We start from the raw sequence: 14984 nt of genomic DNA, 5'->3' as shown, positions 1-14984 counted from the left end.
CTCCACCAGCATCCCTGTGGGATGCAGCAGGACAGTGTTTGGATGCTGTTCATAATCCTGTGCAGACTGGGGAATGTGCCTCAGCAAAGTGAGAATTTTCCTACTTATCTCACTGGTGTGAAACCTAATGAGATAAAGTGTAATGATGTTATTGAAGCCCACTCAGTGTGCTGTATCCATTGGGAAATGCTCACACCTGGACTTCTCTAATAGCTCTGGGGAGGATGGAGCTGCTGAAGGCTTTGAGCCAAGGCCTCTGGCACAAGCAGGGGCTGCTGTGCCTGGGCACACTGTTCATTCTGCCAAGCCTCTGTCACTGCCTTGCCCAAATGACTGGCAGGCTGTCTAAAACCCAGCCTCTGGATCATCCAGATTCCCATGCTACATCTTTGTGGAAAAAAATATCAGCACAGAGGAAGGGATTTTGCTTTTTCCTTTTCTCTTACAAAGTGGAACTGCTGTACCATCAACCAAGACCTCTACAGGAAATACTGTCAATCAATCCACTTTGCTCCTCAACACTGCTCCAAAATCCAGCTTTTTTTTTTAGGGCTGATGCCTGGTAAGCAAAGTAACTCATGGGTAACTCCATTCCCAGTGCCATTTCTTGGCTCTGAGCCCACCTTGATGACACCAACCTCCATTTTTAGCAGGGTGATAAGGAGCTGGCACAGGGAGTGAAAGGCTTCTGTAACCATCTTTTATCTGTCAGGATGTGGTTGATGGCGGACCTTAAGAGAGTCAATATTGTTTTAGGACTCTGAAGAGGCAGTGTCCTTGTAACTAAGGGCATTTGAGATTTATGAGCTTGATTTTATGCTCAGAAATAAAATATGTACTCTAACATTGGAAATAAAAATGTGTTTAAATGAGGTTTAAGTCAGGAAATCAGGTCCCTGTTTCTCTTCTCTCCATCAGCCATTAAATACATCCCCAAAGTACCAAGAAATCCCCACAAATAAAGAAACAAAGAGAACAGAAGAAGTGCAAAGAAAAATAAATGTGTATTTCATCTCATGAAGGTTAAATCTCTGGTATTTTTACTGAATGCAAATTTTCCATTCTGATGCTTCGAGGCTTAAATTAATGATTGTGATTATTTAATTTTCCTCCATTTCCCTTCCAGTTGCAACCGTTGCTGTTGGTTTTCACACCACACATAAAGAGTTTTGCAGCTGCCACAGTCATTCCTGTGAAGGTACAAGCTGACCCACGCTCAGTGCTTCAGTGTAAAAGTCTGGGCTACGTTGCTTTTCCACGGTGCTCATGTAAAACCATGTATGACTGTGTCTGTCAGCTTCCAGCCAGTCCCTTAGGAAAAATACAGGTTATTCCCTTGGCACCTGTCCCTATAAAATGTACATTGCACAAAGTCATGATTGAAATGTACAGAGGAAATTACACATTCACCAACAGAAATAAAAAGAAAAAAAAAACATAAAAAAAAAAAGAGAGAAAGGAAAATCCGATTGCTATTTTACAAGAGAAAAGTGTGTCTCATTCCACACATACAAAATGTTTTCAAATTGTACATAAGTACCAAAGGCATTATGAGAGATTCTTTGGAGATGAAACGAAAGTGCAAGAAAGCCAAGGCAACAGAGCAAATGAAAGGAAGCAAAGCAGCAGCTGTCTTTGCTTTCTAAAGGACAACCAAACTTCCCGGCTCAGCCGAGCCCCGGAGCTTCACACGCGGGACGCGCGGGCGTGCGGCCCCACGCTCGTCCCGGTGGGAAATTCACCTCTCAGCTCTCACTGTCAGGACAAAAACATCAACCATTTCCAGCTCAGGTAAGGCCAAATGAGCCAGATGCTGTTATTATCCATGGTAGCGTCAAGGTATCTCAAGGAAGCGGCAACACACTCCAGCAATGGATGTACCCTTTGCTCAGTAACCTGTTTAGGGCTGAAGCAGCTCTTACAGCTGAGAACTTTGGACCCAGAGATGAATTTCAGGCCAATACAAAAATTTGATTACTATTTACTCAAGGCATCCAGCAGTATTAAACCGGAAAATTAGCTGTTCATGCCTTTGTTTATTTAGATTAAACACTGAAGGGTAAGCTCTACCCAATATAAATCTTGTATCTGTGAAAATACTGGCAAAATTCAGTCCTAGAGGATGATTTGTTTGGTGAGGCTGGTGAAATCTCTGAATAGGGGCTATTGGAGTCTGTGGGCTGACCTGCTTGGAAAATCAGATTTATCAGTCCTTTCTTCCATAACTCTAAGATCAAAGATGGGCTTTTAATATTTCTTTTCTTAAACATCTCTTACCTAGGGTTTTTTTTTAAATATAGGCAAAGGTAAGACCCACGGGGCACTGGGATCCTCTGCTTGGGCAGTAGGTTTGTGGGAGACCCTGGCACTCCCACCACTGCCGTGGGACAACCTGGCACAGCACATCAAGACTTTGCCCTTGGATCTCCAAAAGCACAGGACAACTGTTTGGCCACACATTTTAGGAACAGGCTTTTTGGACTTGAAGTTGGCACTGGCCACTCTATTATACTTGTTTGTTTGAAAGGAAGCCAAATAAATTATCAGTCAAAGAACTGCCTCACTCTGCTGCATGGCCTGTGCTGCCTTCAGAAGTGGGATTTCTCCTTGGGATGGCAGTCACACACCAATCCCCTCTGCAAATCTTCCTTTTTTGAACAAAACAAACTATTGAAAAAGTAATTTGGTTTTATTTTACCCACTGTCTCACCTCCAAAACAGAATTTTTCTTCCCACTGTGCATCTCAGATGCAGCTTTATCTGTTTTGATAAAGAACACGTGTGCACACGTGTTCATACCCACATGTACATACAGCCCCACGTGGGTGCGTGTACTCCAACCACATGCACACGCTTCTGCAGCCAAAGTTGTGTTGTCCTTTTATCTTGCAGGTTATGACAAAGATAAACTGTGAGCTTCATTCAATCTGTACAGAATTTACAGTTCAGATGAACAGCAATGAAGAATACATAGGAATACAGTAGCTGTTAAGTATTTATGGGCTGTGTGTGTTCGTTTTGTTCAGGTATTTTTTAATTAGCATCACAGAGGCAATCTCGTATTTTAGCTTCCTGATAAAATCTGTTCAAAGAAGCATTCAAATGCAGTGAATTTCTTAACAGAACAGGATGTTCATTTTTTTCCCTTTTCCCAGCTATGTTGAGTCACATCACAAACCAGGCAGGTGACACTTTGGTGTCTGTTCAATGCACATATGTTGATTGCAAGTAGAGATACCTATCAGCACGTAGCATGTAATGTGCAATCTGTGTGCAGTACATGTGGATAATGTGCCAAAGTGACACCAAGCAAGATAAATTTCATAAATACAGTGTCTATATTGGAGAAACAGGAATATAGTTTTAGTGTGTGGAGTGTTGTTGCTGTATAACAGTGGCACCCACCTATATGAATTACTGATAAAAGAATAAAACATTTATAAGAATAATTTATTGAATCTCCTAAAGCATTTGATACACCACGCAGCAACTGCAGCTATGTTTAAAATCTGCTCTTGATTTAAAATAACAAAATCTCTGTCATTTATCAGCTATATCTTGTTTTGCCTCGGTGTTCCTGAAAGTCTCAGGTACTCTACACTGTGCGTGAATTTTTTGAGAAAAAGTGAAGAAACTTCAAATTTTAGGGGTTTGAGGGGAGGGAAGAGTAACCAACAAAAAAAGGTCTCCATCCTGCCTGATGACAGGAGCATGGAGTAACTCCAGCTCCAGGGAAGATGCTGGAGCAGTGTGAATAACCAGACAGGACAGAAGAGACCTGTCACCAGCCTTGATGGCTTGTCCTCAGGTTCTCAACAAGGCTGAGCATGGTGTTTGTGGAGATGCTAAAGAACCAAGACCTCCACACCCCCATCTGTGATCAATCCTTTTCATGAGCATCACTGCATATGGAAAACACTGGGTCATGGCCACTGTGTTGGTCAAGTTTAATGGATTACTGCAAAATGCTGCTTCTGCTTTAAAGGGAGGTGCCCATGGCATGTTAAAATAAGGAGGTATTTTCCCTTTGTGGCTTGCAAAGCTTGTGCTGATCTTTTCCTGTGTGGAGTGGGAAGGAGAGAGCATCTCCCCATGTCCACAGTCATCATTGTCAAATGGAGCTGAAATTCCAGCAGAGGCTTTGCTGGCAGCATGACATTCAGCCTTGTTTTGGGGTCAGAACCATCCAAACTGGAGGTTCTGGCATGGCTTCTACCTGAAATCATTAACCTGCCCTACAATTATAGGTGTAGCTACAGGTGAAATCCAGCTTGAGCTTGGTACTGAGCTTTGGAAAGCCTTGTGAGCTCAGGTTTCTCAGAACCAGGCAAACAGATGCTGCTTGAACAATTCACTTGCAGCTGTATTTACAGGAATTAGGAGAGGGCAAAATGTTCCAGGTTCACTGGCAGCTTTGGAAACAGCACAGCTTGGACCAGCTGCTTTCCAGTTCTCCCCATTACCGAGATGGAGCCTGGCATGCACAGCCACATCTGTGGGTCACCAAAAGGGACAAGGGTCTTGAAAACAGCTCTTGCTTCAGGGAGCAAAAACATCTACACTGGTAGAGCCTGTGAGCTCTCCTCAGAGATGTTCACCTGGACAAGAAAACCTGAGCCAGACCCTGATCCCTGTTTCATTTTAATCAGTTAAAGCCACGGGGACAAACCCTCACAGGGCACAGAGACAGCACAGACCCCATCCCCATATGGAAAAGCTCCAGCAGAACAAACCAGGGATGTGTTGAGGCCATGGTGGCTCAATGAGGAAGCAAAGAAATTGCCAATAAAAAGCAAAGTGTCATGCTAACAAAACACAAAGGCCCTCTGGTGCATCTGGTGATGCCAGGCCAAGTCTCAGAGCAGAGTTTTGGCATTACAGCTTCCCTGGTAAATGGTCTGGGCAAGGAAGGGTAGGATATGGGGCCAGGGTCAAACTAGGTCATGGCAGCAGTGCCAAGAGATGAGAGACTGCAAAAACCAGCGAGATGGACAAGCCCTGAAGGCCTCCTGACAGCCTGGTATTGCAGTGGGGAGAACACTGGCAAAATATTTATGGAGATGAAAATGCCACTCCATAAGGAGAGTGAGAGATGCTTCCTTGAGGAATGGTTATGGCACAGCTGCAGGGTGCCCGAGACCCCCAAGGCTGTAGAGAAGGGTGTGTGGAATTTCCAAAAAGTGGTTTCCAAGGTTTGGAAGTCACACTCTCCCCTGTGCCTCGGGCTGTGCTGCAGGCACAAAAGCACCTGGCACCCCAGGACTGGATGCAGGTGAGGGAATCCTGTGGGAATTAAACCAGACATATGGCAGGTCCCACACTGGTGGGTTCAAATGGCATCTTTGAAATGAAGACCAGGCCTCCATCCTTGGCACTGCCTGCTCCTCCAAACCCACAGAAGGGCTATCTGGGATGCTCTTTTTCAGAGGCATCCTGATGGAAAGGAGGTTGTGACACACAGCCAACACAATTCATATGTTTTCCTCCCCATTTACACGTTTGAAGGAACCACAGGTACAAACAGTTTTTTTACCCCGTAGTCACAAGCAGTAGAAATGGAGTCTGTGCATGCTGTATCAGAGGGATGGGTGATGACCAGTTGCAGCATGAAAGACACTTGGTATATCAGTGTAACCTACAGAAGCACCGCAGCACCCTGCGAGGTGGCTCACTGGGAGGACAGCCTCTCCCCAGAGTGATGCTTTTGGCAATGTTACCTTGTCAGGTACTACAGCAATCTGGGAGTGCAGATACAGCTGGAGCATATTGCTGTCTACTCATCTCAGGCTGCATGCAGTAGCAGGCAAAATTGAGAGTACAGTCAGTGAGATAGTCCAGAAAGCACATTCATAAGTTAAAAAGGACCCCGCTGCTACCTAAATTCAAAGCGTGATTAATAGTGTATCAAAAGGTGTGTGATCCCTCTCCCTCTAGACACTAAGGTAAGGCAAGCAGTATTGTGTCACTGGGGCATCAAACACTAAGATATACTAAAGAAGATTCCTATGCAGTATTATTATCCTTATTATTAAAAACCCACCCTGTTGTTATTGTTAAAAAACCAGTGAACCCCCAGCCCTGCTCTCAGCAGGTTTTGCTCCGTGAGGCAGAAGAGTTGGGGTGTTTGTGTGCTAAAAGCAAGGGTTTGCTTTTACACCTCTGAGCAGCAGTGACCCCGTGGGGCTCGGAGGGGCTGCTGCCCTCAGCCCTCCCCACAGCCTTCTCCTCAATGCTACCTGCAGCTGAAGGAGCTTTTGTATCTGATTTCCTTGTTTCTGGCTCAGGAAAAGGAAGCTGATGAGAACAGAAGAGGCTGACCCTTGATGGAGAGAGGATGGAGAGGATGTGGACGTGCAGCTGTGTGTTGGGAAGAAAGGGTTGGAGGCTCAGGGCTTGCTCAGCCTGAGCGTTCACATGATGGAGAAACAGAAATCCTCACCCTGCTCCTGGGATTTTTGACATGCCCAATAAAATACTCGCTGCTAAGGGTCTTTGCGTGGCACAACTTTGGGTAAATTCCTTAGGAATTTCAGTTTCTCTTTTAATACTTACATTTTAGTCTTAGCAATAACACTGCTGTGACCATGGTGGTCTGAAGATATCAGGAAAATGAGGTTTCCAGTAGCTCCCTCTTGGGAAAAATATGAGTGAAGGTGTTTTTCTTTTCTCTTGGGCAATTATCTAGAAGGGGAGCATTTGTATCTGAGGTGATGCTCTGGCTTCTCAGGTAGATTATACAAACTTTTTCTAAAAATTCACATAATTTAAAATTTTAAAAACCAATTAAAAATGTAAAAATATACCTATTTATCCATAAATAGCAATGACCTTGCAAAATTCATTTGGACCTATTCAGCAGCATTTGCAACAAAATGCATTTTTAGAAAATCTGATCTATCACATAGTCTGTCTAAAGAAATAGGATGGCTTTCTGAGCTGAATGAGAGGTTTGGTTTTGGTAAGCTCCTTGACCTTTTTTGCTTTAAAAATTGTTATTAAGAAAATGGGTCAACAAGGAAATTCACATACAAAACCTGCACTTGAGTAACATTAAAGTCCCTTCCCAAATATTGGGAAATTTGACTTATGGCTGTTTTTCTGTCTTGGGGTCACATTATGAAAGGCCACCTTGCAACATCTCCAGCCACATCCCCTGTACAGAGAACTCCTCAGACCACCTGAACTCGGACCTGAAGGACCCAAAAACTTACTGTGGCTTCATGTCCCAGCCCAGGCATTGCTCCATCATGTAGGTGGGCCAATTGCAGGATTTCTTTCCAGACCTAGACCCAGATTATGGGAAAAAAAAGCCCAGAGTTTTCTTGGAGACCAGAGCTCAGGCCCTGGTCCAAGGTCACGGCTTCACATTCAGCACAGGCACTCCTGGAACCAGGCTCTGGGCACGGAGCCGAGTGTGGGCATGGGCAGCCCTGGAGCAGTTCAAGATGGTCTGCTGGAAATTTGGCTTTCACATCTTCAGCTCTCTCACTGGACTCCTCTGTCCACACTTAGCATTGCCTAGAACTTGTTTCTGTCCTCCAAAAAATATGGAATAAGATCTGGGAGGAAGAGGGGAGCAAAGAGTAGCCCAAGAGAGGCTCAGCAGAGGGACAAAGTTTGCCTGTCCACCCTTTTAAAAGTCTTCGTTATCAGGACTGCCTTATCAGCAACACAAAACTGATTTATTTTCTTGTAGTCTGGTGGTTAAGACTTCTTGTGGGAGATTGCCACCAGGAATGTGTGGTACAGACATGGGGGGAGCTGAGCCATTAGAAGGGAAGACTTTTCAGAGAGTATTGGATTATGATTTAGGAAAATAATGGAATTGTTTATGTCAATAAGCAACAAGCAGGACCTGTCATTGTTTATGCAGGCTTAAATAATTTCATGGAAGTGATGAGCATTATTTGCGGCTAATTCTAGTGTAAGTTAACCCCAAAATCCATGATGTTTTGCCTGGATGAATGAGAAATGATGAGTTATGGCATGGTTGTGCATAGGGGTGTGTCAGAATTTCTTTGGTATGATACCACAGAAAAATATATCTCATACCTTCAAAAAAAAAAAATTCTATCTGAATTCTATGTGAATTCCATGAGAAATGTATATAAAACCAGTTTTCTGCAATCACTGATTATGGGACAAATCCAACAACTTTTCAATATGCAAGTCAAAATATATTTATAGATTCCAGTGCAGGAAGTTGAAGAGGAAAAACTCAATTTTTCCTATGCAACACCTGAAAATCAGCTTTAAGGTCCCTTTCCACCCAAACCATTCTGTGGTTCTGTGAATTGATGATTCTGTGGTTCTGTTACTAAAGATCAGGCATGTACCTGTGCTGGAATAGGAGTGCATGACATCATCCTTATCCTCATCCTCATCTGGCATTCCTGCCTCTGTATCATACCCTTGGTGCCAAATTTCCAGCAGGCCTTGAAAAGTAATTGCAAACAAATAAGAGAATAAATCTTTGTTATCTCTGACTTGGACAAAATTTGGAGTGAGCAACTGGCTGGAGCAATGTTGATTTTTGCCTCACTTCATTTCCATTCTTGTGGTCGGTAGAAAGCCCAGGCCACCACATTTGATTTAGGACATGCTGACACTTGTTCTAGCAGAAAGGATCTCATTTTGGAGCACACCAGAGGCAAATCTGCACGATTTACAACCATTAGGCATTTAAACTTGTCTCTGTGTGGAAGTCAAGGGCATCACTGTGTTAATTCTGCACAAAGAAATCTGGAGCCAGAAGGAGATCTGGAGCACAAAGAGAGAGGGGAAAACTGCAGAAGTTAACAAAAACATGGCCCAAGAGGGGAAAGAAAAGAACTAGTGTGGCTAGAAGCCCAGTTTCTCCCTAATAACAAGGTTTTCCCCTCCTGAATGGTGAAAAATGGCAGGGAAAGTTGTGAAGATACTTCCCTCTTCCTCACTCCATGGTAAGACCTGTGTGCTGGCCCTGGGCATTAGCACAAGAATGGTTGTATTTCCTGTCTGCAAGTTGTCAGACTGCACCCACATCTTCCCTAAGGCCAAAATTATCCTGGGTCTCCCCTGGTTGCTGTGTCTGGTCAAGCAAACAGGAGGAGAGAAAAAGGCTGTGAGTCTCCCTTCACCCCAAGCAAATCAATGTTCACCCTCTCAAAGGCCACACAGAAATGAAGTTGCCACCTAAATATCCTTAACAGGCTCTTGATATGACACAGGGAAAATGTGGAAAGATGGGGGTTTGAAATCACAGCAGAAAACACATGTGGGATTTGGGCTGTGGATGCACAGCAAGGTTCAGAGGCACAATGCCAGCCCTGGTGTCCCAGCCCTGGAAACAGATCCCAAACCAAACCTCTCCTGAACCACCCCCTTGCAAATAAAACCCCTAACAACTTATCCACATAAAGGATCACTTTGTGGCTTTGTTTTGGTCCCAAAAGAGACTTTGAGCATCACTTTTCCCCACACTTTCCCCCAGCTGAAGGAGCTGCTGAGGTTCCTGGCAATGACACAATGACCTTTCCAAGAGGAAGTGCTTCCACAACAACGAAACGGGGCAGACGGGGATTGGCACAACTCGCAGGCAAGCACGGGCAAGAGGCTTCTGAGAGACCATGAAGAAAAAAAGCAGCGCCTCTTGACTCAGCTTGAGGGATCCAAACAAACCAAAGGATGTCCCGAGAACATGGGGGTGAGATTCTTGGCAGGGCAGAAGAAGGAAGGGAAGATTTTCACGGGCATAGTATGTGCAAAAGTGTTCAGGCACAATGCAAACTGTAAGAAAAGTGCCCACTCTGACCAACAGGGCTTCCAGAGGATGGAACTCAGCACTTAACTCGCAGCAAGGCAGGGACCACAGCATCCTGCACGTCCACCCTCTCCCTTTGCCTGGTGGCTGTGCCTCCCCACAGCGCTGTTGGCCATGAGAATGGCTTGGGATCATGGCAGCCCTCCAGAGGGGATGCCTTTGGTTTGTCTTTGCTTTCAAAGCACCCCCAGGTCCCTTGTCAACAGAAGGAGAGATAATTAAGTACAATACATGGTTTAAAATATAAAATTCCATCCCCTTAGTCTCTCGTCCTCCTTCTCTGTCTCATTTCTCTGTTCTCTGGATTGTCCCTCTTGCACTCAAGCTCATATTTCTGAGTTTTTCCTAAGATGGGATCATTTCCAAATGCTCTGGTTCTGAGCAGTACCCCAGCAAGTCCCACTAAAGGCCATGTCTTCTTCTCATGCAAATATCCCAGCCACCATCCCTCTCCTCCAGGGGCCCACACAACATTTCCATGTATTATATTGGAATTATGTCACCTTCCTCACAGCTGATGAGGAACCACAGAGTTACAATCCCTCATTATTACACGTGCCCTGAAACCTAAGCCAGAAACAGACATGTATTCTGTCTGTGACTCCAAAACACCTAAAAGTGTGATCAGCTTCTGCCATGACATAGCAATTCCCACCTAACACTTGTCAGCCACCAGTTAATGTGATCAACAAAAGCCCTGGCTGGGTGATTTATTCCTGCCCTGCGCTTCTGAAGATTCCCAAGAAATGCAAATTGCTTACTCTGCGCCATGGAAATTTCACCTAATGATCTTAGAAAGAGAGTATGAAAGAAATCTGGACTTCACGGCTCCAGTTCGCTCATCACCGTGACCTCTTCCAAAAATGCAGGCTTGGACCTGCTCATTCCCCGCCAGAGTAAGCTGCAAGAAAGTATCTGCCAGCTAAGGGTGCCCTAGAAAGAGGAAAGCCTTAGCTGTCGGTCTCCTGGAGAAGTTCGGCACGTGGACAGCTGCAGCGGGCAGCTGCCAGCGCTTGGACGTGGCTCGGCGGCTGCAGGGAGGCTTCACTGCCGGGGGGCTGACCAGCCCATGTCACTGAAGGGTCCCTCGCCCGTGGCTGACCTCGGGGGGGGACCACAGGGTGTGCAGAGGTCAGAGTCGGTGTCTGACTCCCCTTCTGCAATGTAGGGTCTGATTTTGGCTACGGCTGCATAGCAACCGTTGTTAAGGATGTCCAAATTTTCTTTGGACTGGGAGATGCTAAAGCCGCTGAAAGAGCGCTCCAGTTCCTCGTGGTCCACCGAGGGGATGGAGATGGACGTGTCGCTGTCTCTCATGGCACTCTCGTGGTGTTTGGTTGTAATGTCTTCGTTCCTCAGGTACTCGGCGCTCGCCCGGTGCCCGCCGCTGTAGGCGGACAGGGAGCGCTCGTGGGAGGGCGGAGGTGGGATCCGGACCAGCGAGCCGGGGTCTCCGATGGGAGAGGAGCCGTGGCTCTGCCGCTGGCACGACGTGGAGGGCGGGCACGCGTTGCTTGGGGCTGGTGGAGCGGAGAAGTTCTTCTGACCCATGGAGCTGGTGGACCTGATGATCTTGATGATGCAGCCGTTCTTGTCGATGTGCTCCCTGCTGTCTTCGGGGCTGTGGTAGGGAGGGGCTGGGTCTGGTTCTTTGGACCCAAAGTAAGCCTCCGTCTCCGTTGGTGGGATGCCCATCCGCTGCATGTAAATGTTCACCAGGAAGTCCAGCTTCTTCTCCATGGACTGAACCTGCAAAAACACCACAGTTCCAGCAATTCATGCAGGCTGAAGCACGTTAACATCCTGATTAAGAGCAACTTCCATCGAGGCACAAGTGTGGGGCTGGGCTTCGTAGATCCTCCACATACACTGACCCACAGCATCTCAAACTTGTAGCGAATATTTAATTGCTCTGTTCTGGAGGGTTTAATTCTCCACCTTTTTACAAGGCTTCCCTTGTTACAGGATTTTCCTTATCTAATCTCTATCTAATTTTTATGACAGGCACCAGGTTCTAGAAAAGCTGAAGCACACTTGCTTCTTCTAGCTCCTTCCTGAACTTTCCACTTGTCTGGGCTCAGAAGACCATTGGAATTTCTGAGCCTTAAGCTCTAGAAAGATTTTAAATCTTCAGCAAGGCCAGCAGCTCCAGCAGCCAGTTTGAGGGACTCCTTTGAAATGTGTCCAGCATAGTGGAAAAGAAACCAATGTGCTGTTTTCAAAAAGTAATGCAGGCTTTTGACAAACTCACTAAAGTAGACTCAAAGTGCCCGGTTTGAAAGTAGCACTTAGGCTTCCAAGGCTTTTAGTTCCTTTTTATAACATCCACTTGCTAATTTTTCAAAGTATTCTGGGCTTTCACTTTTTTTAAACTAAAAGGCAATGTCCTAGTGAGGGAAAAAGGCAAGGAAAAACCAACACAATGCACGCAACACCCTCTGACAATAACCCCTTCCTGACCCCAGATACCTGTTTTTCAACTTTTCCAAGCCTGCCCATCATGCTGGGGTCTTCAGGCAGCTCCCCTTCTGCTGGCCCTTTGGTCCGATCCTTGTCAGTCATGGAGGATCCTCTCCCAACGATCTGGTCAACTCTACCGGGATCAGAAAATCCCCCCCGCCCCCGGAAAAGGACCTGGAGTCAGTTGGGGGCAGCAGGTGAGGAGGGCACCACTTGTTGTGCCTCCATGGGACAAAGCAACAGCCTCTCTCCCCAACTAACACTCCAAATTACTCACAGACACGCAGTGCCACTGAAGTGTTAATTCAGATGCAAAATTCAGAGCAGTATTAGCAGAGTTTGAAATTATCCATTTCTGTTTATACAGATAAAACCTGGCACATTATGCACAGTAAATTTACCCACTGCAAAGAATTTCTTTTACTGGCTTTCTTCCAAATCGATTAACTTCTTATTTGCACTGAGAAAATATTATTTTGGGGGAAGATCAAGTTTTCTGTCTAGCAAATATCAATGGGATCTTTTTCAGTCTTTCCAGCAGTTTCCTCTCCTCAGTGCAAATGCCCATGTGTAATTCTCATGTCCATGAAAACGAGCTGCTTGTCCTAAGATCCAGACAAACAGATGCAGTGATAACTTTTTTAGTGGAATTACATCAAGGCTGAATTTGGCCAGAACTCACTAAACATTACCAAACTTCTTGTCATCTCAATGCAGTTCTCACTTGTACTGCTAGATGTTTTTTATTAGCAGGGCACCCAGCTGGGAGCAGCAGAGGAGGCTCCTGCCAAATCTGCTGAGAAAGGTTACCAGGCACATAATTTGGTACTGACTTCTTTACACACATCACATTTGCACATCCTTATGCTCACTATGGAAGCACCTGGGTTGATTAACAGCTCCATATGCAGAGGAAGGAGGAGAGCAGAACCAGTTTGGAAGCTGGAACTCAATTTCATTGGAGGCATCAAATATAAATTTCTGGAGAGTAAACACTGGAGCTTCTCAATCCCTCCAAAGTCTGGGGAACAACTCATTTTGGAATAACTTCTTAATGGCAGCCAGGTTTAAAGACTAATTCTGTGCTGGGCAAACTTTACTCTTGCATAATGCGCCAAACGTAAGGGTGGCAGGGGGAAAGAAGGGTTAATTAATCTGACTGAAACCAAGTTGAGGTATCTTGAGCGAAAACTCAAAATGCTTCTTACGCAGTTCTGCAGTGTGGGCCATGGGTCCATGCACCAGGAGGAGGAAAAGGAAGGAGCTGAACACAGACAGACAGGGGAAAATGAACAAACAAAAACCAAGGAAAGGAATGAGACGTGAGGCTATTTCCAACACCATCTGTTTTCTTCACACTGGACAGGGACTTCATACGGATGTTGGCTGTTGACACTGAGGGACAGGTACCAGTGGGAATGGACCAGCGTGGCTCCCTTAGCTTATATTAGAGCAACAGCACTTTACAGCACCAGATCTGGCTCAAAGAGATGAAGTGGATGAGCACATCGCACCAAAGACAGAAAATATAAGCCAGCAATCGTTTCAGAGTTTAGCTTTGATCCCAGAAGCTACTTGATTTGGGCAGGGATGTGACAGAATTCTGTTCTGCTTAAAAAGCCATGTTTGATCCTTTGCTTAGCAATATAAGCACAGGAGTACAAGGAGCACCGAGTGCTGGAATTACAAGTGTGAGGAATACGCATGCCTTATTTCTCTCTTGTAATGGGAGAAGGAAATCACTGACATTTACAGGAACTTCCCACGAGGGATGCAATTACTGACAGGACATACAGCACAAGAAATCCTAGGACAATGTCGTTACCATGTAAGCAAAGAGCTGTTAAATTGGATACCTCGGGCTACCTTGGTGGGGAATCACAAGTCAAGGCGTGGTACAGCCACTGTATGAACTCCTCTCCTGTATGCACAAGCAAGTAGACTGGTAAAACAATGAACACGAGTTTAAAGAGGCCCAAAGTCTAAATGTTACTGAATATTGCAGAAGGCCAAGAACAATCAGGGTGCTCTGTCCTCCTGTCCCATCCAGCACCACACTGACACTCAAATGTGTCCACTAATGGAATGAGATGTCCCTCAGCAGCTGTGGAGTAGAGCAGGGAGGCAGGACAGACTGTGACACAGAGAGGAGAACCCAACATTGCATTGTAATAACAGAGAGAGTCTTGTGTGCCCTAATTGTAAACTTGCAGAAATGAAGGCAGGACTTCTGTTGTCTTTCATACCTGAAGAGAAGAGCTATCCAGTGAGTGAACCTCACATGGCCCACTTCAGGGGCCAGCTGGCACTTCACAGATGGAGTGATGGAGTGATCACTAAGAAGAGCACTAAGTTGCTGCTCACCTTCAAGGACAAAACTTGCCTTTAGACCTGCTGGGATTTAGGAGCAGGGCTGAAGCCCTTCACAGAGCTCGCCCATAAAGCATCCAGAAGCCCTTTCCTATTATACAGTTGACAGCAGAGCCCAGAATTCCCACTTGATTCATTCCCTTTGTGTCTGTACCTGGGCACAGTCCTGACTCCTGGGGTGCTTGTCTTCCACAGCTCTGAGGAAGCAGAGCTAGATCTCTCCTCGGAGGCAGGGCAGCACCAAGGATGGTGCAGGGGGGCAGCTCTGGGCCTCTGGCTTCAGTGCAGAGAGGGGAGAAGAAGGTGAACCAAGTCCTTCTGTCTTTATAGTCTCAAGGTCTCCCACCCCCTT

The 14984-nt window shown here is 45.7% G+C and overlaps 1 protein-coding gene across 4 annotated transcripts in view; it reads right to left on the bottom strand.

Moving 5' to 3' along the window:
- Window positions 1-985: 985 nt before the first annotated feature.
- KCNQ2 (potassium voltage-gated channel subfamily Q member 2) overlaps window positions 986-14984 on the bottom strand; it is a 74610-nt gene continuing 60611 nt past the window's right edge. For all 4 annotated transcript variants that reach the window (XM_005524792.2, XM_088064484.1, XM_088064483.1 and 1 more), the window contains 2 exons: window positions 12272-12395; window positions 986-11551 (listed from right to left, as the gene is read on the bottom strand). In XM_005524792.2, coding sequence (XP_005524849.2) covers window positions 10847-11551; window positions 12272-12395 — 829 coding nt within the window. In that variant the 3' untranslated portion in view covers window positions 986-10846. The remainder of the gene's footprint in view (window positions 11552-12271; window positions 12396-14984) is intronic.

The sequence above is a fragment of the Pseudopodoces humilis genome, chromosome 19 (assembly GCF_049639895.1).
Source record: "Pseudopodoces humilis isolate 2021_Gansu_Grassland_sample_001 chromosome 19, ASM4963989v1, whole genome shotgun sequence".
In the NCBI taxonomy this organism is placed as follows: Eukaryota; Metazoa; Chordata; class Aves; order Passeriformes; family Paridae; genus Pseudopodoces; species Pseudopodoces humilis.
Note: the sequence above shows the minus strand (reverse complement) of the source record. Positions and strands in the feature narration are given on the sequence as shown.